Raw genomic sequence first — 25911 nt, forward strand, 5'->3', positions numbered from 1 at the left:
CGGAGTTCGACGGGAACTTACGAACTTGTAAACAAATCGTCCCGTAGAAACCAACATGGCGGATATTAGTATGGGATTTTCCCGTAAGGATTTGTTACGCATGATTTAAGCTAATAAGCGACTCGTTGGTACTAACACGTCATGCATATATGCGCACTATCTTCATATTAAATAAAAGAGAGACAACTCTAGCGGTAAGTCCCGAAGGTTTAAAAAGTAGAGCTTCAATTCGAAAATGTATTGTATGTGACGTCGAGTATAGTAAGATTTGCTTATATAGAGGGCAATATCGTGGCAAAATGACTGTCCAAGATATTGACTAAAACGTGAATAATAACCCGCAGCCGGGAAAATGGTAAAATCGCTTCCCTGCAGTCAATTTATCGATACCAAGGTTAGCTGCTATTTATTTCATTGATGAATTTAAAATGGGCAATGCCGTTTGGTAATATCTTGGACTTATCATGTGTCATCCTGTCATTTAAGACACAATAATGAATATCCATGACCAACAAGAATCTGATGTGAAATAATCATACTTTGTACATTCCCATGTTAAGCTAATTCAGCTGCTGTTCTTAATGTTAACAAATCTTATATTGATATTCTGTTAATATTGTATTTCAAATTGAGAAAAGATGTTAGCTCTGTTAATTTTGTCATCTTTCTTTGACAACAAGATAAGTGTTGTTTCAGGATTAAGTTTGACTATGTCACTTTTGTACGTGACGTCGATCCCTTTAATCTTTTCATATTGCAGCAAGTTGGAATGTGTTCGCCACTTTGTTTATACATATTATGAAAGCAGTAACTGTGAATACTAATTTATTGTGATTTCATAATCTGGTATGGGTGGAGCTGGTGGTAAATTATTCAAGGAGTCGTTACCGAGTACTTGTCTTGTTTGAGACGCGTCGTTGTGTAGGTTTTCTGGTTGAGGAACGTACTCGGGTAGGTTTTCTGATTGAGGAATATCCTCAGTTAAGTGCCCTGGTTGGGGAATGTTCTCGGGTAGGGTTTGAGGTTGAGGAATGTACTCAGGCAAGTTTTCTGGATGAGGAATAAACTCAGGTAGGTTTTCTTGTTGAGGAATGTACTCGGGTAAGTGTTCTGGCGGTGAAACGTTCTCGACTAGGTGATCTGTTTGACCCTGCAAAACGTTTACTTGGTCCATATTACCCTGAATAGCGTTTTCATAAATTGGCTCCGCCAGAGGAACATTCTCGTAAATGTTTTCATTCGGAAGAACGTTGTTTACTAAAGGAACGGGTGTGGTTTCATTTACTCCTACGGGCGGCAAATCGAATTCATTAGTAAATGAACTATCATCGAAGAATTCGTCATCTGTTGTGCCTGCTACTGGAAGTTCCAAAGATTTTTTATCCTCACTTTCTTCACCCTCTGCCTTGAGAAGAGGCTCTTTTTCATCTAAAATAAACATAGAAAGCAAATAAGTATATTTATATCTATTAAGATTATGTCCATGTCGGCATTCAGATACTAGAACGCATAAACTTTTACGATGTATCGATACATGATGTACATGTATCAAAATATTGATCAAAAGAGTTGTTCGAAAATTTCATTTCCACTGTCGACAGTGAAAACCTATCCCTCTGACAAGATAGAGAAAATATAATCATAATGAACGACAGACAAAAAAGTCTGTTCAACTCGTACCGCTGTGACATCAATGGCAACACTGCCTGCACAAAGTCCAGGGACCTAGACCACTCGGCTATATAGGTTACAGACCACCAATTCAACCAATGAGCATTTGGAACATACACAAAAATAGTCCTACGCAGAAATTACCCCTGTTCCTCATAGTGCTGTGAAAAAAGTTCTCATCTCATTTAAAAAAAAATTAAACAGTTTCTGAAAGGAAAAACATTCCTGTACATTTAATAGGTGCATTTGCTTCTTGTGATGTGAAGCCTAATCTCCATAATGATTTCTAAATATACCCCTATCTTGTGAAAACACTGGGATTTCCCATGCTATTTATAGACACTTCATTTCCGGTGACCAGTACTGCACTGCAAGTCTGCTAACCCCACATGCCATTCTGAGGATTATGAGCTGACATATGTAGAATCATGCTGTTATATAGTCCTCTGCAGGTTAAAGTTAAGGTAAAGTCCAGAGAAGCCATTGAATATTGTGAAATTAGCATAGAAGCCTATTGGAAGTGGAATTAGTGGTTATTAGCCTATAGCCTAGCTGGCCGACTGGTCTAGGGCGCTGGACTTTATGCAGGCGGTGTTGCCATATATGTCACAGCACGGTACGAGTTCGAGTCCAGCGGAGCGAACGACCAAAAATTTGCATCGCAAATTTGACAGTTCAAACATCGTTGGGAATTTTCCCGACCTTTCTATACGTTTATTGTATCTTCCCTGTATCAATTTGATCCGATGGGGCAGTGTAGCGAATAGAGTCGTCACATTCTGAGACGTTTGTATAATATTGATTTGCTGTGACATGCATCATTAATTTGATCCTCTATCCTACATAATAACATCTAAATAAACTGTCCCATACTACCATACATCGTGTACTAAGTTACAGCCCTAGATTAATCCTACGAGGAGGAATGACCCGGCCATCGAAAGCTATATTTTTATATAGCCTAGCTGGCCGAGTGGTCTAGGGCGCTGGACTTAGTGCAGGCGGTGTTGCCATAGATGTCACAGTGGTACGAGTTCGAGTCCTGCGGAGGGGACGACCAAAAATTTGCTTCGCAAATTTGACAGTTCTAACATCGTTGGGAATTTTTCAGACCCTGATGTTAGAACTGTCAAATTTGCGAAGCAAGTTTTTGGTCGTCCCCTCCTCTTAAATAAACACTCAGTTTATTTAAGGCACTGAAGAAGGTCATTTGTTGACTGAAAATTTTGCCCATTATATACTTTATTATAGTGTGTTAACACCTTTATCGGTATCGTTGTACAGTCCTTTAGACTTATATATATATACAATCCTTTAGACTTATATATATATATATATATATATATATAAGCTGAATCACGTTCCCTGTGGGTGATAGTACCTTTATCAAAGGCACACATAAGCAAATGATAATGAATCTGAATGAAAATAAGAAAAGGGGTGTTTTTATCAAAAAATTGAAATGAATTAATTGTGGAAAACAATTAAGCGAAGTCAAAATATAGTAGTACGGCGTATTGATGTAGTGCTGTACCAGCCTTAGACCAAGACCTAAAATTGAATTATTTTTTCTCGTTTATTCAACCTGGAGAAGTTGTTTGTAATAATTTCATGCAAAAGCTTTCCGGAGACATTCTTTTACATTTTGATCAGTTTTTATTATGTTCTGTGATCGTAACAACAATGCTGTGGAGATCCTCCTGGGTGTGACCGGCAGACTTAAGATGGCGAATTAGAGGGAGGTCTGGTTTACATTTGTAGTCCATGCGATGACCATTCATGCGCCTGTTGAAAGGTTGTTCTGTTGCGCCAACGTACTGCATACGTAATGCATGTGTGTGTGTGTGTGTGTGTTTATATTTCAGTAAAAATAAGATTTTTTTCTACAGATTTCATTGAAAATTTCGGGTATCAAAATAGCTAAGAAATTGGTCCTTCTTGCGGCTAGAATCCTTGGGAAAATTTGAAATAACCTTATTGTCTGACATGACATAACGCTGTACCTTTCTGTTTATTCTTGACTTGAGGGTCGTTATCAATTTTTTTACCAAGGTTATGCTATAACCATCCGGGGCAGTTTACTCTTCGCGGTTCGTGAACATGCATTGATTGTCCAAAACTGATCAGGTATCCTTGCTTGAGGCTAAAAACCACTAATTCCACTTCCCATAGGCTTCTATGCTAATTTCACAATATTCAATGGCTTCTCTGGACTTTACCTTAACTTTAACCTGCAGAGGACTATATATCAGCATGATTCTACATATGTCAGCTCACAATCCTCAGAATGGCATGTGGGGTTAGCAGACTTGCAGTGCAGTACTGGTCACCGGAAGTGAAGTGTCTATAAATAGCATGGGAAATCCCAGTGTTTTCACAAGATAGGGGTATATTTAGAAATCATTATGGAGATTAGGCTTCACATCACAAGAAGCAAAATGCACCTATGAAATGTACAGAAATGTTTTTCCTTTCAGAAACTGTTGAAATTTTTTAAATGAGATGAGAACTTTTTTCACAGCACTATGAGGAACAGGGGTAATTTCTGTGTAGGACTATTTTTGCGTACGTTCCAAATGCTCATTGTTTGAATTGGTGGTCTGTAACCTAAAGAGTCATTTTCTGTCTTAGAAAAAATATATAACTATACAAGTATCATCTTATACACATACTGAATGCATTTGCAAAGTTTCAGTGAAATGTGACAAGCACTTTTTTAAATATTTGATTTTTAAATATAGGGTAACCAAGTTGCGCGAGCAAAAAAGTGACAATATTCTACCATACTTAAATGCATTAAATATTTGCAAAGAACTTTTTCTGACTTTTCAAATAAAAAAAATCAATCACAACTTGTTTTTTAACAATATTTATAAAGAGATAGCCTTTAAAAATAGTCATTTTCTGAAAAATTGGTCTATTTTTAAAAATTTATGTCTGACATGCCTCCCCCTTTTTCTTGATCACATGTCAAAAACCCTAAATCTTTAAATTTTCGCAAAAGGTGATATCTTTGGCTTTAAATTTGTAAATACAGTGTTTTCACAATAAAACATGGCAAGTTAAGGGCACCTAAAGCAAAAAAAGTACTCAAAAATGCATTTTCCATGTTGCCATAGGGAAATGCTTATATGTCCTTAACCGCAGTAATGAAAGTGAGTTTTTCCTCATTTCTAATCAAATTTTTGCTCAAATTTACACAAAACTTGATTTCAAGTGCTGATTACCACCATATTTAAGTAAATATAGCCCTCAAAGTTAAATATTTGATATTTTTACTAAGTTTTCTACACTTTTCACAAGATAGGACATAAAATTCAGCCAAAAAGACCAATTTCCCATAATTTGGACCTATAACTTAAAAAATTGCATATTTTGAAGGATTTTTGTAGTGTATTCCTCTCATAGCAAAGTTTACAAGATCTTCAAGTAGTTTAAAGCTATTCCAAGAAACTTATCATTCTTCCATGGCCTCAGCTTAAGGCTAAAAACCACTAATTCCACTTCCCATAGGCTTCTATGCTAATTTCACAATATTCAATGGCTTCTCTGGACTTTACCTTAACTTTAACATGCAGAGGACTATATATCAGCATGATTCTACATATGTCAGCTCACAATCCTCAGAATGGCATGTGGGGTTAGCAGACTTGCAGTGCAGTACTGGTCACCGGAAGTGAAGTGTCTATAAATAGCATGGGAAATCCCAGTGTTTTCACAAGATAGGGGTATATTTAGAAATCATTATGGAGATTAGGCTTCACATCACAAGAAGCAAAATGCACCTATGAAATGTACAGAAATGTTTTTCCTTTCAGAAACTGTTGAAATTTTTTAAATGAGATGAGAACTTTTTTCACAGCACTATGAGGAACAGGGGTAATTTCTGTGTAGGACTATTTTTGCGTACGTTCCAAATGCTCATTGTTTGAATTGGTGGTCTGTAACCTTGACACACAAGGGGAAAAGAATACTCCGCAAATAGTCGTTAAGCAGGAAGTTGATCGATGATGTTGCTTCAGCCTGAAATCGAACCCCACGGTATGGGCTTAGCTCAATTGAAACTGGCTAGGCGCTCTGCCCACAGAGCAACTGGGATGTGTGCCCCAGGTGGTGGAATGAGGTACCCCTGACGTGTTAGATGCTGGGGTTGTTAGGCTATAATACGGAAAACCTGACAGCAAACCATAGTGGTGCATCGTGTTGGGAAAGATGCCACGTTCCTCGCACGTTAAAGAACCCTGCTGTGATAATCGATAGGAGTAGGAACCTTTGCGCTCCGCCACAGGAGACTTAATTGCCAGACCCTACCCATTCCTCCCTTGTATCTTGTGGCAATCAAAATTTGTCGACCCTATTATCCTTGTGTCCCATCCCTTTTTTCATTTCATCATCATCATCATTTCATGTTCATTTTATCATTCCTTTCATGTTCTACGCCTGAATGTAGCTGAAATATTTCTGCTCGGGCGTTAAACCTCAATAATCAATCAATCAATCAATCAATCGGAACTACTCGGCCATTTCCACTACACAAAAAGAAATAACTTTTAAGTAACTAGAAAGGCTTGAGGTGTTCCGATTGGGGAATAGCTATAAAAATACAAGTTTTACCTTTTCTAACATAAAAAGCTAGTCGTCTCTAACATATAGCTGTAATATTTAACTGTAGACATCAACATCTTTTAAAATTATTACATCGTTTTCGCATCTTCTTTGAACTTTTTATGATGTTTTACATGCTTGGATGTACCGGTATTTATTCATTTCGATGTTAATTGGCAATCCAATCACCTCACCAAATTTTCGATCCTACGTCTTTGAATGTTCTATTATTTTGATAAGTAAGTAATGGACTTGTTTATATGTTTTCTGTATGAATGAATCTGGTTTGTTCCATACTTCTGTAGCGACACACTTTATATTTTACCTTTCAATTATCTAGACTACATGCATGAAATCATTGCCTTTAGTTAAAGACATTGTGTTTTTTATTTTGGTTGGTGCTGATATTTCGCTCATGTTCTTCATATTATAAATTATGTGGTAGGACATTTAAAAAACAACGGGCAAAGGAGTGTCTATTCACAGAAATGGCAAGGAAATCGCGTTATAAATAGTGTTGGCGGAAATTTTTGAGTATTCGGATTAGATTTACCGATAATAATAAATATTATTACAGTTCATAAATGTATGTTGATTTGTGTTTCTTTTACACTGTTATGTGATTCTAAAATGCACCCAATATAATATTTCTTTTTCGAATCAAGTGAATGATTCTAACCGAAATTATAACCCGAGACTCAGTTCATTTGAAAATTGCTTTTTTCATTGTTTAAGTCTCAGTAAGAATCAGGCAGTGGCTGAAACATGGTATGAAAAAGACTACCATTTTGAAAGTTTAATTTGACTACATGCACCATCAGAATCAAGGAAAAAAAGAAAAGATTTTCCATATAACTTTGGTAAATTGAATTATAATTTCATTGAAATGCACTGAAAGTGAACATTTCAGGGGCAAATAACTGTCAAAAACCTAATTTTTCTAACATTCTATTTAAAAATTTCTGATGCAGAGATCAAATAATGGTCTTTTCCAAATAGAGAAAGCAACCTGGACTGAAATTATATTGTCAAATCGGTGAGGTCATTACAGCATGTTCAGGTCATTACAGCATGTTCCTGTTTTGATTTTACCACTTTGTCCGATTCTTACAAATACTTACACATAAAACATGTTTCAGATTCACGTAAAAGGAATACACCCCTGGTTCCCGCGGCAACTCCTAGCGCATAATCTCACTTCATGCCCATGATATCAATCCATTGCTTCCAACAACAAAATCAAGACGCTTCAACCGTGCTTGCTGGGACGTGGCAGAATAATCAAGGGAATCAGGGTTATAGCAGTAATCAAAAGAATGTAATCCAGGGACTAAGACCAGACATGGAAAATAGACATACACAACAACAAACATAAAGCAACTAAAACCATACATACGAAGTAACAAAAGCATGAATGAGCAACTCGGATTCTGCTAAAAACTGGGAGCATGGACCAGATGCACCGGTAGGGTAAGCGTCCTCTGCCTTTCTAGTAGTAATGTTAGATCTCTATCTCCTTATGTACTTGCTTCTTATCAGCTGAATAAAACGAGAGGCAGGGTTGCAATTTGTGGATTATTTGGTTAGATTTATCAATTAACATAAATTAATCAGCAGTACAAAATCATTATCGGTTAAGAAGAAAACGGTTAAGCAGAACAGTTATGGCCACTAACCTTTCTTTTCTTCTCCTTTTTTGCCTCCGAAAGGAAGAAGGAATCCGATGGCTTCACCCTCAGGGTCACCATTTGCCACAGCTTGCGCTATGGAGGTTTGTAGAAATCGGGTCATGATTACAAGTATAAGCTGAAATGCAAAAGAGATGGTTTCAAATAGGCAACTGGTTGCTACATTTTTGTTATTGCACACCGATCTTGATCGTTGTGCGCAATTAGATTCACTACAACAGCCATGCACTGGTTTCCGATTTTAGAGGAACCAAGGATTAAAATATTTCCACTTGAAAAAGGTGATGGGTAAACATTGACAATGTGATAAAGAATTTTGTGAAAGTTAATTTTAAATTTTATTCAGTATGGTGGCATGTAAGTGACACCGACAATAATTCAGCAGTTTTAAAGTAGCTCTGATTAGAATATTCCCTTTTTAAATCAAGAAACCTTAAAAGTCATTCAGATAGAAACCAAAATAAGACGTGTATAAAGGCTTTATAGTATTATAAAATTCATTATTTTTTCTGCAAAAAAGTCCATTATCATTACTTTGAGGCACGAAACTCAACAACTGAAACAGGTCTAACACTTATGAATAATATCAATTAAGAATTAAGCACGTATACGTTATACAACATGACTTGAAATAAGTTACTAGCTTAAATTGTGGGAGCCGAACAATGCAAACTATGTTTCATGATCCATCTTAAGTTGGGTATATTCTCAAATCCTTCTACTTGTATATGATTTGGTAAATTTAATGACCAAACGCTCATAGGACCTAAAACACAAGCATCCTATCATGTTAAAAAATAGACCCTGCACTACAAATAAAAAAGAAATGATATCGGTGCGCAATTTTTTTTTGGAAAGTCTTCAGTTTCAAAACTTAAACAGGACCGTAACTACCAATGAGACAGACAAGGAAATTCTCGTTTCGTGTGTTTCATTTTTTTATTCTTTGTTTTTATGTATCTAAGTAGATATTGAGTCAGTCATAAATACGAACATTTGAAAGCCAAATGAATCACTCGATACGCACCGCGACAAATAAAGTGTTATAACATAAGCTGTTCCAAAAAGGTGAGATTCTATTACGTTAAAAGGTCACGCGACTCAAATAGAAGCTTGGAAGGAAATGACAAACAATTATGCTCAATATCAACATGTAGTTGCACGCGTTGTAAATTTCAAATTTGCTCAGGTATGTAAATTCTTGTTGTGAGAAAGGGGCTTCAGTCCAATGTCCAATAGAAGTACATTTTGAACTCTAACGACGTAATTCTATTTGCCTTTCAAATTCATGGTTGTTCTACTTCGCCAGTGGCACCGGTTGCATTGCAAGTGAGTATAATCCTGCAAGCACCAATTTCTGGGGGTGTAAATATGGTAAAACTTAAAAATTAACTGAATATATCGTATCTTTTCTGTCAAACAGAAACTTCATATCAATCAACCAAATTGTGATAACAATAATAAAAAGGTAGTGATGAAACCAACAATGGTTCAATAAACCATTTCATAGAAGCTCATTTGACAGTATCATCGCTCTACTAAGAAGGTCAGTGTACAAATCACATGCACGACAATAACGGATCAACTGTGACATAAATTGGAGTGTCAAAATCATCACGACACCTATGTCGTAAAGTTTCGATTTCAAGCGTTCTGTGTCATTTGCTTATACTTATGGTCTAGGTATGAAGCAGAAGGTGTGTCAGTTATCTTTTCAAGTTCATTTTAATAGATCAAATGTAGGTAATTCTTGAAATTAAGATTGTTCACAGATCATCTATATAATGGAAAATGAAACTGAAGAACTTGTCTAGTCGCTACCTTTTTTCTTGTAGTAGTCCTGGTAAAAATCTAGAATAATATGTATATAGAAACAAGTCGGATAAGAATGGGGGACAGTTTGTTCCCATAGGTATTTCAATTGTCTGAAAATTACGTTGAAATATCCATATCGATTTTTACAAAGTTTATTTTCCTGGCCATTTTATGTTAACTCGATATACCCCCTTGAGTTCAGGTTGGTGCATTACTTGTCGAAGTCTAATTAGTATTGCAAAAAAAAAATCAATGACATAAAATGACATTTAGTTGATACCTCTATGAATGAGATGCAAAGAACCACAATACCGACATCTTTCAGAACTACATCGCCAAAAAAACTCATCAAAGCCGTTGTACACCCAGTCTTGTATAAAGTAAGTTCTGTTTTGAAGTCGTAGTTAAAGTGGAGATCGTTATCGTGAATGTGGTGATGTATACATGGTCGTGTTTTATTTGGGTCACAACAGCTGTATGGTGCATCGTCATTCAAATACGGTTGTTTTGTGCTGAAAATTGAAGAAAATTTAAAAAAAAAATTAAAAATCACTTCTTCTTGTACTCCAATGAACATTTAATTGACTTTTATCTTATATTTCATACCACAGTGTGCAAATGTGGCTTCGATGTGCATACGTGTACAGTGTAACATAATATACATGTAATTATTTTTAACAATACTAGTAATCATGATGCTATAAAAGCGCATATTTTCATCAATAATATTTAACAAATATTGACGATAAAATTTTGAAGAAAGGAACATCTAAAAAATAAAACCGTGAAATCTTTAAGTATTGAAACTGTTGGATTGCAATGGTCTCTTTTATAAGGTCCGCGTAATACTTGTAAAACAAAAGAATGATAGCCTTTAGAAAACATAAGTTATGGTATACCATTTTTTTCGGATTAAATTATTTTCAATGATTTCTATGCGACATTCATGAAAAAAAGAAGAATAGTAAACATAAATTTATATTTCTTACTCCCCTTTTCTTCATAAATGTCGCATAAAAATCATTTAAAAAACTTTAATCCGAAAAAAAAATAAACGATAGCCACATTTAAAAGGTTATATGGGGAAAAAATAAAAATCCATAATAGCAACGAATTACAGCATTATGATGATTCGTATTGCTAGATATTACGACTCTGACTTCCCAACAATCCTTTTTCTAATACTTTTGAAATTGATAGGATTCCCCGGTTTGAAATAGATATTTTCCTCTTTCGCTTGACTAAACCTTCAATTGGTATTTATCTGAAGAAATTCCCCCTAGTTTGTACGGTATTCTTATAGCTTATTTTACCTCCTACACAAAAACAAATTCGTTAACATTTGGATTGGCCACCGTCATTTTTATATTCTTTCATCAAGGACCATTTCAAAGTTATGAAAATAAATTATAAAAGATGAATAACATTTCAACAGCCACGCTTCATGTTTTTATTCTAAGCCAGGATACTATCAATACACCAAGAAATTAACGAGAAAATCACCCACAAGAAGTAGAACGACTTCAATCAATTTAGCTTACATATAGATGGATTTCTTTTTTTTGTCTCCTGGAATGTAAAGCGCACAGCGGCCTTGTTAAGTTCAATGTCCTTCATATTGTTTAGTAAGGTGGTAATGAGGGTTTTCCTTCACGGGGTTCTCACTAGGATTTTTACATGGTGAGTTCTGGGACTCATCACTTTTGGCAAAGGTGAGTCCACCCTTTTCCTGGTTTAAAACCAGTTCGAACGCTTAATTCATTATTTTAGTGTGTACATAGTACTACATACACGCATGTACAATCATACAAAACCATATCTAACATCAATTATGTATGTCATCCATATGAAATTATGTAGAGTAAACTCGGTGTCTTTTTTATTATTTGAAAACAAACTTCTGGCTTCATGACGTAACTCAATACATAATGTGTATTTCGTACCATGTAACCTACATGTATCTACATTTATAATACTAACATACCTGCCAACTTCTGAAAATTCCATGGCGGTTTTATGCTGGACAATGTGTGAACCCACATTTTCGTGACATATTTTGCAAATTGCATTGGTTTTACTGTATCATTACAGTTCTATGAATATTAATAAGACTATCACTATAGCATTATAGTGCCCTTTTCAGTTGTACTACATGTGCATGCACTATAATAGATTGAAGTTTGTAAGTCCCCTTTTAGTGTTGGGATTCCTCCAAACCTAATTAAAATTCCAAAGTTTGGTCAAATTCCAAACAAATTAAATGAGAAAACTTTGATTTACATTCAAATTCATTTCTACTACTTGAGAATACATTGAGCAAATATTTCCTTCTTCCCATTGATGTCAGTTGAATGGGTTGGGATTCAAGTTTTGAAATTGAAGAAATCAAGTACAGCAAGTTTCATTTCAAAATAAATCTAACTTGGATTATGTGTCAGTGAGAGATTCTATAGTTTCTTGAGTATAAGTATCAAGAAAACTGTGAGAAACTCTTACTTTTAATTAAATGCATATCATGAGGTGCAGTATATGAGGAAATGTAACATATATTCAAGAATGTTGATATTGATTTTCCAAAATCATCACAATTTTAAAGGAATAGTATTTTTTTTAATTACTGCAAACAAAACTTATGGGAAAATAAAGCACTTTTGAAATTACAGGAAATGTGAAGACTGCAGGGGATGTAACTCATTTGTATAACCAGAGATAATCTCAAAATTTGTTTACAAAATAGTGGTATATCCAATCAGGATTCATTTTCTAATTGTCAAACCCTAATCAGCTAATTGCTCCTCGGAGATTATTTACCTGTCATAAAACTTACCCTTCTGTTTAGACAGCAATTAACATCTTTTGTCAGATTTATGACTCTTCCAATTAAAGAAATGAAATTGAAATTATTTGTCTCAATTTTTTATCGTATACTTCGTATTTAATTTTGTTTTGTAATAAAATCGTATGATGAACATCATGTGTAATTAACTTTGTAAACTTCCGGTTGTCCGAATTGTTAAAAACTGAGTTTTCAACGATTAGTTTTAAGGAAGATGTTTACAAAATGCTGAAATTTTTAATCGACAACATATTTGTCCGGTGTGTTGGACGTGTTTTTCAACAAACGGTCGGCATTCCAATGGGAACAAATTGTGCTCCTTTACTTGCTGACATATTTCTTCACTCTTATGACTTGAGGCTGACATTATAGCTGATCTGATCCGAAAGAAAGAATATCGTTTGGGTATTTCCTTTAATCTCAGTTTCCGCTATATAGATGACATATTATCTTTAAACAATCCTAATTTCGGGGATTTGATACATCGCATCTACCCCAAAGAACTTGAGATAAAGGATACTACAGACACTGTGAAGTCAGCCTCATATCTTGACCTACACTTAGAAATCGATGGTAAAGGAAAACTATTGACCAAACTTTACGACAAACGTGGTGACTTTTCTATCAGAATCGTCAACTTTCCTTTCATCTGTGGCAACATCCCTTCATCACCTGCGTATGGAGTGTTCATATCACAACTCATACGTTATGCCAGAGCTTGCCGAAACTACGCAGACTTTTTGTATCGCGCTAGAACTCTAACAAATAGGCTTTTAGAACAGGGTTGTGTTGCTACAAAATTGAGTGAAGATTGAAGTCATCACTAAAGAAGTTCATGGTCGTCATCATGAACTTGTGGATTGTTATAGTGTATCCATCTGCACCACGAAAACTAATTTATTCAACGGGTCATAGTTTTCCTTTCCTCGTTTGTCTACCCCGGACTTGACTTTTTATGAGCAACGGGTGTTTCTAGAAAAGCAGAGTACGCTTATCCTACCGGTGCACCTGGTCCATGCTCCCAGTTTTTAGTGGAGTCCGAGTTGCTCATTTGCTTTTATTACTTTGTATGTATGATTTTAGTTACTTTATGTTCTTTGTTGTGTATGTCTGTTTTCCTTGTCTGGTCTTTGTCCCTGGATTACATTCTTTTGATTACAGCTATAACCTTGGTTCCCTTGATTACGCTTTTAAATAAATTACTGATGTTAGGATGCAGCTGATATTGTGGAGACGTGCCCTGTGGACGCACGATGTTTTAACTTGGTGCGTCCAGCAAATTTTTCTTACGTCCAGGACGCCTTATCGAGAACCCTGCCTTCACTTTGTCTTTTCATCACTGGGTGTTCAAGTTGTCAAAGACATAAAAATGGTTTGATTATTTTCCGTATAGCGACGTAAAAAATAACCGATATTTAAATTTAAGAATTTGAAGGCTTAATTTAGAATAACGTTAACGGTTGTACCGCTATAACCATGGTTCCCTTGATAACTCTTTGTCCCTTGTCTCCAGCTACTGATAATGTTCGACATAGGCGTGGAAGTAATTCATTTTTTTGAAATGCAGAATCCCAATTTTGATTTAAAACAACTGATGTGGACTTATAATGTCTTTTAAAAAATAAAAACATATTTTGTTGAAAGATGAGAATATTTTTTGGAGGTCACGCCATTTTTTTCTGGCTAAGTAGGGAAAGGGCAAATAATTTTGATTAAAACAATGATGTGGATTTATAATGTCTTTTCAAAAATAAAAACATTTTGTTGCAAATGAGAATATTTTTGGGGGTTTAAGCCAATTTTTTCTGGGTAAGTAGGGAAAGGTCAAACAATTTGGGTCTATCCACGAAACACATGTTTATACATGTATTTAATAATCTGATTCATATTTTAGTATAATAATTTTATTTCATATAAATATGAATGGTCCCTGTTCTATACTGTTCTAATGAATGCATGTGGATGTGCCTACAACTATAGACACTTTTGTGCTAACTGTGGGACAGTGCGGTGGATGAGCATGCGAGGAGCATGCTCAAAATATACAACTCTGCAAGGAAAATCTTTTATTCTAACCAACCCTACCTCCCTTAAGTGCAGATTGAGCATGCCCAACAACTTACCACGAAAGGGTCAGTTTGCCATTTATAACTACAGTGAAACCTAGTACTGATAAAAAAGAAACGACTTTTCCATATCAGCGAGGTATGAGAGCTCTACGTCGACTACGGTAACAAGCATCGGCCAACGTCCGCAGAACGTCTTGTATGTGCTGAAATACACATGCATACATTTTGTAAAACATAAATATTAATCAGTTAATAACTAGAATCTTACTCATAGATGAATTTCTTTTTAGCTTGACCGAGGTAATCTTCGTGTATCCAGTTGACATGGAACCAGTCTGTATACGCCCTGCTCCCACAACACCGATATTCAAATTGTAACATGTCTATCTCCGACTTCTTATTCATATCCGAGGAATATTTCTTCATCCCGGAATATATACCTGCCGAAAATCCATCTTCTAACATTGGTATAGCGCCAAAGCACACGAAACTTGAAATAATAACACACAAAAATAGCAAAACACATCCTACTACGTAAACAAGAAGGAAACTAACCCACTTCGCCCGTTTTTCTGGATAACTATTAGTCCAACATACTTTAATGCCTATTATGTTAAACAAAATTCCAACGAAACCAACTATCATCATAAATATAGGTAGACTTTTCGCATTATATTGCTCTATCAGGTGAATCTTTGTTTTGATATTCATGTAAATGTAGATGCCGGTTGCCAAAACTACAATACAAAGCAGAATTCCAAGAATGCAAAATAACGCAGACATCTTCGCAAGGCGACGCCTGCCTCTTTCTTGTATGCAGATACTAGGCCAACCCATTATTTCAATGACTTTCCATTTCAATCGAATGTATCAATTGAACAGATGGACGTAAAATATCTTCACTGTCGCCATGTTGAATGTGACGTCATACAGTAAATTTTTTATAAAACTATGTGAAGAAGACTCGACACTTGTCGGTCTTGGATTTGTTTAATTAAGTAATATTATTCCCTATGAGATAAGAATAATCGAAGAAACGCGGTCGTTCTTAATAGCGTTTGAATTTCGCGGTACAAAAAGTTCAAATTTAAGAACTCTCCAAGTGGGAGGTTAAGAAATGGATAACTAGATTGGTGACATGGAAAAGAAAGTTATATTTGTTTTACAACTTTTACTTACTTGTTGTGCCTTTAGAGCAAAGTTATGTCAAATGTGCGATGTTGCAAATATTCAAGTAGAAAATGAAGATGGGGTAATCCAAGTTTTTGAAGTGAAACGTCTTGAACCAGTGAAAGGAGACACATGTGGATCAACGTGCAGTCAGCAAGCTGTGAATGCTGGGCCCCGATTCTCGGGGCTTGGTTCGAGTGTTTTTCTTACCATAGGAGAAGCTGCCCCAGAATGTGGTGTGTTTTAATGCATATTTTCTCAGACGCCAGTTCTTTAATCTATTAGTTTGCCTGAGGATTTATATATAGTTCTATAACATAAAACCACACATTTTATGTTTATCTTCCATGTTTTCATCTGATATTTTCATTTTTTGTTTATAGTCAAAATGCGAGGTTTTATCATTGGATGCCGATTTGCGGGAATAATGTTCCGGTGAATTGATCTGCAGGATGTTTTCGTCTAGATATAACGTGATATCAAATAAAAATATTTAAGAATGAATGAAGTAGAAAGTTAAAAGACGTGGCTGTAAAATAAATTTCATACCAGTTGCAGAAATTCCATTAAAAACATCCAAATTGGCTTTTAAATCAGCACATGTAAGATTCCATAAACACCAGAATCGATAAGTCCCGAGAAGCACATTTTTTAATAGTGATCAGCAAATATTTAGGAATTGTAATGGCGCAACGAAATTTATTCACACATCATTTTGTCAAAGATAAAATATATTTAAAAATCATGTGGTTAGTATGAAAGTAGTATAGTAAAATTAAAAAAATAAAGGTCTTCATAATTTTTTGTGATCATTGCTTTTGGAATGAAAAAAAAAACGTTTAACCTTTAATTGATAAAAATTTGTTCCACCATATGAATCCGAAAAATCTGATTACATGTTATTTAATTTAAACAATTACTTTTTAAAATACCCTATAATTCTGATTACTTTAAGATTACACAAAGATCCTATACAATTGTTTTAATGAATTTATTAGAAGTATAAAAGTAAAACCCAAGGGTATTATGACTATTTTCTTTTATATTCAAAGATCTACGTGGTTTAATAAATTTGTGAAGGTTGATGTTCTGCTTTACTTTAAAAAATAATGAATATTACTTGTTGAGTTCAAAGAATTTATTGCCTTATGAAAAGTACTAATAACAAAAAAAAAAATGTTCCAAACCATTCAATTAAATCGTAGTTATTTGCAATTTCATCATAATCAGATGTACATGTAATCATGATTACTTGTCAAAATAATCCTTAATTTAATCAATTACTTTTAGAAATGCTGTAATCATAAAATTAATTTAATAATACATTTCACAAAGTAATTGTAATTTAATTAATTATATTGAAAGTAATCTGACCCATCTCTGGTGTTTATGTAAAATTGATAACAGTTGGGGATCCTTAGCCTATAGTCTATGGTTTTAATCAATGTGGGAGCAGATTTTTTATTTGATAGATGATTACGTATACAAATGTATATGCGTCTTATTCAATCTGCAAATTATATCAAATATATTAGTAGTTCACATTAAAATATTGGTTTCTTAAAAAGATTTAAAAAGCTGACTTTATTTATATCTCATGTTCAGCAGGTACATTGCACTGTTGAAAATGCTTTCAAAATTGCCCTGTCAGTTAAATTTTACCTGGCACAGGCAATTTGGTGTTCAGTTATACAAACAGTCTTTTTCAACTTTTTCAAAACAATTTTATTTTGTATGATATTAGTTTCAAGCAAATTAAAATGTAAAGCTTGGCTAGACATTCCCTTGGCCTTGCATCTGCTGAAAGAAAATCAAACCTGTCCTTGCCAACCTACATATTTATTTTACTGGTATATGTATCAATGTGATGATCATTATATATTGTATGATTACTAGTTACTTTTTTTATTACATGCAATAACTTTGTGTCAGGTCCTTAGAAGGTGGTACATGTACTTAGTGTCATGTTATTGATGCAAAGTCTTGAGTTTTAAATATGGACACGTGCTTTAAACAGGTTTGGAGTTGGCATGTCTGTTAACTGCTAGTAGTCATTAGTTTGTACATTTGTGGAATTTATATACAGTTTCTTTATTTCTGTTGTAAGCAGGGACTCCAACCTTTTTTTATCTGATTTTTAGGTGTACTTAATTGTGTAGTATTTTTTCCCAGTAGCCAGAGTTCAAAGGGGGAGGGTTGTGATCATGACAAAGTATTTTAACCCTGCCACAATTTTTTTGTGCCTGTCCCGAGTCAGGAATTTCTGGCCTCTGTATGTCTTGTTTTGTTTATTTTTATGTTACTTGAATATATATAGTCAACTCTTTCGATGTACCTGTATATACATTATTTTGGTGTGTATAATACGCATTTATGTGACAAAAGTTTTTTTTAGATTACAGTAGAATTTTTTAAGACAAAAGATAGATATTTTGCACTTGATTGGTCAATTTATTTACCTTAATCCAGTATTTCCAACATACATTGTAAATGTGAAGGAAAGAAACTTTTATTCACACTAACACATCATGTAAAGATCACAAGCTACATAAATTGGATAATTTTCATTTGAAAGCATGATAAAATTGGCACAGGATGTATGAAATGGCTTATAAAACAAAATCATAAGTCAGGACATTCCTGGTTTTGGTTGTTTCTCAAATTTTGTAAGTTTTCATTCTAAAACATACAGTGATCGAATTCAAAGGGAAATACTTGCTAAATGCAAGTTGAAATTCAATTTTGCTGGTAGAAATTATTTCTACTTGCCAAAATTTGCTAGTGGAATTCTGTATGTCATATAGATAAAGTCCAGAAATAACCCAAAAAAACTGAAATTTAGCAAGTGTAAATTTTCAGTATTTTCTTAATTTAGCTAGTGAAAAAAATTCTGAAATTCAATCCTTGACATACTTTTAAGAAGGGAAATTACAATCAACATAAGTTTCAAAATAAATATTTTAACTACTAAAGTATTCAATAAGGAGGATTTAACAAAATAGGACTTTGTTACTTTTTTGGTTTTTTAGTTGTTTCATATTAATCATTAACCTTTTTTTATAAGAACAAAATATTGTACATCTGATGTCTGAAAGAGTAACCAAGGGAATCAAGCAGTGGTAATCAAAACAATGTAATCCAGGGACAAATACCTGACATGGAAAACAGATATACACAACAAAGAACATAAAGTAACTAAAATCATACATACAGAGTAACAAAGAAATGAGCAGCTCATACTCCACTAAAAACTGGGAGCATGAACCAGGTGCACCGGTAGGGTAAGTGTCCTCTGCTTTTCTAGAAACACCTGCTGAGTACCTCATAAAAAGTCAAGCCCGGGGTAGAAGAAAGAGGAAAGGAAAACTATGACACGATGAAACAAATCAGTTTTCATGATGGCGACCATAAAACTTCAGTATTGATGACTTTAATCTTGTAGCAACATAACCCTGTTCCAGAAGCCTATTTGTAGAATTCTAGCGAGATACAAAAAGTCTGTGTAGTTTGGGCAAGCTGTGGCATAATATACATGTATGAGCTGTCAATAGTTTTTGACATGTTGAACAAATCGGTTTTCATGGTGGGGACCATAAAACTTCTATGGTGATGACTTCAATCTTGTAGCAACATAAACCTGTTCCAGAAGCTGAAACATGTCATAAAGACATTTAAAACTGATTTGAAGACAATGATTACATAAACTTTCTTTCAGCAACATTTCACTTCTGGTTTGTTTGTTAACATTACACAGTCTCTTTTCTTTGTAAAAATCTGTCATTTCTTGGCCAAATCTTATATACAAAAATGTATTGATGCATGATGTGCAACTCCATGCTCTGGACATTATTTCTATGTAAAAGTATGCGCATTGTGAACACCAAATTACAGTAATGATGTATTGGGGCCAGCTGCAGTCTGCTCTGTGGTACAGCTCCGAGCATAGTCTTATAAATGCCAGGTATACCTCCAATACCTGGCATACCTGGCACAACTCTTAGAAGTTTATCTCTGTTATTTCTAATATACAACTCATTAATAAATTGGAAGTAAATTTTGGAATCTCAGGTAAATTTTCCTATTCACCTGGCCAGGTACAAGTGGCTAAGTTAAATAGGTATCTATGGGATTAAGATGACCATATATTACCAATATATACTTTTTATTTGTGAACATTTCACAATAAGATACAAGTAAATAATTAAAAACAATTATAAACATTAAGAAACTGTTTTATAAACAATTCTTAAATGGGCATGGATTGGACATCTTTTTGACATCTTACCTTAACTAACCTATTTAAAATCCATTCCTTATGGCAAAAGAATATTGAATATTTGAAGATTAATGAGCTTGTTAGTGGCACTTATATTTTAAAAATCAGAAGCTTCAAGCAGAATGATTACAATTAACATAATGTATGAAATTAAAGAAAAATATAAAGCACTGTACAGCTTCATTTTGAATTAAAACAATCTCAAATCAACATAAATTCTAATGTTCTGGATAAGAAAGAGAAATCTGGAAATTTCAATGCAAAATGTCTACATTATCATGTTTCTGAATCAGAATTCTTGCCTGACAATCAAACATTATAGGACTGTTTTCTCCACGTTCACAGCTTACATTGTATTTACAGATTTGTTTGAAATAAGCAACACATGTACACATGTATAACATCTCCCATAAATCCTTTTTTTCCATATTAATTCATTATTTTCAATCCAGAATTTCTTCTCTTAACATTTTATTGTACTTGTACAACTACAAGTACATGTATATACGGGCAGACCTAGACTAGATAAGTTTAACTCGAAGGGACCATACAAAAATGTTCGAGTTATCTGAGGTTCTAGTTATCCGAGGTCGAGGATAAACAAGAAATACTAGTAGTTTGGTTGATGATTGTTTCTGCATTTATTTCATTTGTTGTGCTTGTACATGTTCATGTACTTCACTTTATATGGTACTTTGTAATGTCTTACCTTGCATATTTTTTGTATGTTGTATATAATGGTTGAAAAACTGAACGGCACTGAATTTTTTAGTGAAACTTCCATTTTTTTTTCTACATCCAAAACATAAGTTCATAACATGCTGCTTTGTACGACTCACAACAGGAGAATTGTCAAACCATGTGCTCTACATTACTATGATAAAATTTCAAATTCACTAGCAAAACAAATTTAGTAATTGAAATACACTTACTATCGTCTGTTTGATGTTTAATTAAATAGTCAAATACCATTACAATTTATTTGTATTTTTAAATTGTTTAAAAAAATATAAAAATACAGTATACAATATCACTGTTAGTGTGAATTCTGATGGTAATTAATAAAATTCTTTTCTTTTCATTACATGTGAATTTTTAAATTAATTAAATACACAAATCAAGCCATAAAGAGGGCCAACAAATTAATTTCAAAAGCCACACTAATCGTTGTTAAAACACACTTCGGTCATGGTTTGTAATAAAGCAATCAGTTTTCTGACTAATTAGTTTACTTCAAGACATCAGGGTTAATTGACCTTGAAATCTTACTATAGGGTCTGATTGATTACGTTGAGTTCTCCAAGGTTTCAATTCATCTGAGCTGGAGCCATTTGAGGTAATATTATATCGGAGTAAGGGGAGTTTTGCTGGAACTTTGTAATTACTTAGAGTTATCTGTGATTTCGATTAATCCGAGTTTGACACATCAAGGTTTGGCTGTGTATTTAGTTTGCTATATTTGTTGTTCATCAGTATGATGATTTTTGATCAAACATCTGCAATTAGCCTTATACTCCACACAGGGGTGGGGGGTTAATGGTAATAAGGTTGTAATCAGTTGCATTTTCACAAGTAATCACATGCAATCTATGATTACATGTTATGTTATCACATGTAGTTAATGACATGATGTAAAAGAGGTATAATCATGATTACTATTTGATTACATGTTGATTACTTAACTCCAAAAATTGGTCTGTAAAAAATAGTTTATCAACAACCATTAACATTTTAATTGATTTTTAACAACTGAAAATTGAGATTGACTATACTTTATTTAACAGATAATAGTGGTGTTCCAATCCAATTAGATTTTTATTCCCTTTTTAGATTTTTTCCATTGAAAAACATGGCTGCTGTTACTAAATATAGAACATTGGGGTCAGACAGAAGTTTTTTGCATATTTCTTATAAACTGTTTAGTTAAGTAAAATTCTGACTAGGTTTAAGTGTTCAGCATGATGAGATCTATCTCTGGTCAAATTTTTGTTTTAATCTATTAAACCATTTTGGAGTTATTGCCCTTTTTCGACATTTTTTTCCCTATTTTTAATGTTATTTCTTTAAAAATCTTCTCCTCTGAGACTTCTTGACCAATATGAACCAAATTTAGTATGAATGTTCCTTAAGGTGTTCTGCATAGAAATGAAGTGTAAAATTTTGATCTGTTGAAAAACATGGTCGCCTTTACTAAAAATAGAACATAGTGGGTCAGACAGAAGTTTTTCGCATACATTGTATATCTCAAAAACCGTTAGGTTTAGCAGAATTCTATCTATTGTCGAAATGGTTCTCATTACAAGACCTACAAAAGTCTGCATTGAGTCAAAGTTGTCAGATGACTCCTTGTTAGTGTTATTGTGCTTGAAAGGTGAACAATTGTGTTTGTTTTTACAGTTTTCAGCAAATATCCTGAAAATTGTGATGAATAAAAAGAAACTTTCAATTGCTGAAATGATCCTTATGATAAGGCCTTCAAAATTGTGTGGAGATTAAGGTTGTCGGACGACTCTTTGTTAGAGTTATTGCCCTTGAAAGGCAAAAAAGTAATGTTTTTAGCAGTTTTCAGCCAATATCTTGAAAACTATAGTTAAAAAGAAACTTTTATTGATGATATGATCCTTCTGATAAATCCTTCCAAAGTCTTCTTTGTGTCAGAATTGTCGGGCAATTCCTTGTAAGAGACTTAAACAGACATACACTTAGTCTACTAATTAGAGTGAAATACACTACAGGGGTTAAATTGGGAAATACAAGCTGGTACCCCAGACCATATTTTTATGTTATCTGCACCAAGGAAATTAATTTATTTTCTTTTATTCATGTGTGGAAAGTACTGAAGTATAAATCATATGTAATTGATTATATTTGAAATTATGAGTAATCATTCTAATACAATTTTATCCCATGAAATCCTGATATAATCGATTACATTTAAAAATAATCAGCCCCAACTTTGACTCCACATCAACTAATAGGCTGAAAAATATGACATATATGTACTGGCCTACCAGGAGTAGTTATTCGAATTTTCTATTTTGTGTTAGGCCCCCAAAAACATGTCTGTGTCCAGCTACCCTACCTATCATTTCTTTTAGCCTACACTAAACACATTATGGCACTTTTGTATAGATTATTTCCCCAATAGTTCAATGTGAAATGTTTTTGAAAAAATATATTTTCTGGATGGTATATTATTTTTCTAGTCTTATTACCAAACTTATTATATGACTACTTTTTAGATAATTTTTTGGGGTTAATTTTTCATCAAAAGATGCTATTGGGAAATTTTATGTTAATTGCCAGATCTGGAAAATTTTAATTCAGTCAGTTATGTAACAATTTTCGTGAAATTTCTGGTGTACCACATGCATGATGAGTATTCCAAGGTTAATTAACCTGTGAAGAACGTTATACAATAAATCATAAAATATCTAAAATATTATTCTTTTCTATGGGTTCCATGACTAACGGTCTACTTCCCAAGTGTTTGACCAAATTCTTAGGAGGTTAATTGATATTACTTATTACAGAGGATAAAGATTACAACCCTCCAGTAGGACTGTGTTCCACTATGAGAGATAATGGGTATTGTGTGAAGGAAGAGACAGAGGGATGCCAGCACAGCCTTCAGGTATCATATGTAGATTTGGGAATGTGCCAAAATGTTTTCATGAAAACATTGCTTGGCTCAATTACTTTATAGTTATTAATTGAATTATAATTATTCATTATCCTCAGATACGAGTGTGGATACAGAAACATATTGTCGAAGGATTCATATGGAAGAAAATACATACGGTCTGAGAATGACATGTTGACGTGGCTCCTGAACTGTATCTCTTAACATTCTTATTTGTTGACCTATGAACCTTGAGAGCTACAATTCTGCAGCTATATTTGGACACTGTACACAGCAAAATGTGTCACACATGTGAATCATATGGTTTGCAATATTTGGTAATCATATGTTTTAGTTATCTTATGATTATCACATGATTATCATATGATCATCATATATTTTTCACAAACATATGGTTATCATGTTTTCAAGCCAAAATTGACATATGAGAATAATAGGATAATCAAATGACTACCATATGTAGATTATCATTTGATTGTCACATGATTGCCATATGATTATCATATGAATCCAGTACCATGGCTGTGTACGATTATAAAAAGATGACTATATCAAATATAGGAACCATATTATTATCGATATTAATTGGATACACTAAATGCAGTTCACATAAAAAAATAAACAGTTTGTTTTTATTCTTGATTTGTGCATAAGACAGCCTAGTATGAGATCGTGGATACAGGTCTGCTTTCATTAAATGTCACTAAAGAGTGCTATCCAAATTTTACAGTGTACATTATTGTTATACAGTTACACAGTCTTAATAGAACACTAATTGAACTGAAGCATGTCTTAATTTTCAAAAATTTTTAATGTCTATTACATTTGAGAAGTGCATTTTGAACCTCTATATAAATTTAAAAAATATCCAGTCATATAGGGACCTGGTGTTGTTTGTTTTCTATTGCAGTATTGCTCAGACGTAACCCCTTCTCATCAACTTGTGTAACCAACATGCATTTTATCAGATCTAATTCTGTTGTCATGCACATATGTGGTTTCAGATGCAACTTATTTGTTATAAAATTAGTCCAAACACAATATTGTTCCGGGAGCATAGGAAATTAAATGCTTCGAGAGACGCAGCTTAATATAACCACAGAGTTTTGGACCCTGAACAGTTGGGGCAAGTACGGACACTCCATTCAGACTTAATACAGCTGTGACAAAGAATAAGAATTTGATTCATTTAAGCACATACATGTACTTCCTAGATGGTTCCAATGGCAAAAATTTTGTGTTTTAGAGATCCATTCCATTATTCAATATCGAAGAAAAATCTTGTTTCTAGCACTCAAGTCACAACCCAGTCTCCTTTATGTAAGGTACCTTGAAGTACAGTTTTAAAGAGATCCATTCACTTGTACTCGAGTTATTGTCAAAATATCAGATAAAAAACCCACTTGTTTTAGGCACCTAATTCCTAAATGGTTTAAGCCATAGCCACAGAAATTGATCAAAGTCTTTCTCTGATGGTATGGCACCTTCTGGTATAACTTTATGAAGGTTCAAATACTTTTCAAGTTTTTCTGTCTGGGCATCAGGAAAATTATTGTTTTTAGTCCCTTCTTGCTAAAGGCTACAAACCACTAATGTCATTTCCCATAGGCTCCAATGTTAATTTCACTAAGGTCAATGTGTTATGGAACTTCTACCTTAAGTTTGACCTGAAGAAGACTATACATCACCTAAAAGCTGTATGTTTACACTAATAGCCCTGAAAATATTATGTGGGGTTTACTACCTTGCAGTGTGACACATGCTCTTAGAAGACAATGAGCTAAAAATAGAATGGAAATTCTCCTATACTTCATAAAAAGGGCAGAACTCATAAAAATTATTTAATTTAGTAAGTTACAGTGACCATTTTATGTAGAAATAAAGGAAATGTAATTCCTTGCCAAACACAAACTCACTTGTGCAGATTTAATGTACACTTTTTCCACAGCAACATAACACAAGTGCACTAAAACTTTTGTAGGAATATTTTTGTGTACAATCTAAAAGCTCATTGGTTGAATTAGTGGTATGTAACCTAAATTGTTCAAGTCTTAACCTCAAAAATCAATCCCAGAATCCTCAATATGCTTTTACTGGAGTATTAATATAGTAACATTATATGGCTAGCCGATTTACCT

General features: G+C 33.8%; 2 protein-coding genes across 3 annotated transcripts in view; one reads left to right on the forward strand and one right to left on the reverse strand.

Annotated features, from left to right (window-relative positions):
- Positions 1 to 391: 391 nt before the first annotated feature.
- On the reverse strand, positions 392 to 15620 carry LOC148626295 (peripherin-2-like). Its single transcript, XM_088570183.1, has 4 exons — positions 14953 to 15620; positions 10060 to 10291; positions 7953 to 8082; positions 392 to 1428 (listed from the first exon to the last, which is right to left on the reverse strand). Exons 1-4 carry the CDS (start codon positions 15519 to 15521, stop codon positions 821 to 823), a joined length of 1539 nt encoding a protein of 512 aa, XP_088426309.1. The 5' UTR covers positions 15522 to 15620; the 3' UTR covers positions 392 to 820.
- A 174-nt stretch (positions 15621 to 15794) lies between these two features.
- Positions 15795 to 25911, forward strand: part of LOC148626296 (tetratricopeptide repeat protein 13-like) — a 98770-nt gene continuing 88653 nt past the window's right edge. For both annotated transcript variants that reach the window (XM_088570181.1, XM_088570182.1), the window contains exons 1-2: positions 15795 to 16090; positions 23664 to 23764. In XM_088570181.1, coding sequence (XP_088426307.1) covers positions 15823 to 16090; positions 23664 to 23764 — 369 coding nt within the window. In that variant the 5' untranslated portion in view covers positions 15795 to 15822. The remainder of the gene's footprint in view (positions 16091 to 23663; positions 23765 to 25911) is intronic.

Source organism: Perna viridis, chromosome 2, assembly GCF_037379345.1.
Source record: "Perna viridis isolate PV_CMFRI_1.1 ecotype Kerala chromosome 2, ASM3737934v1, whole genome shotgun sequence".
Lineage (NCBI taxonomy): Eukaryota > Metazoa > Mollusca > Bivalvia > Mytilida > Mytilidae > Perna > Perna viridis.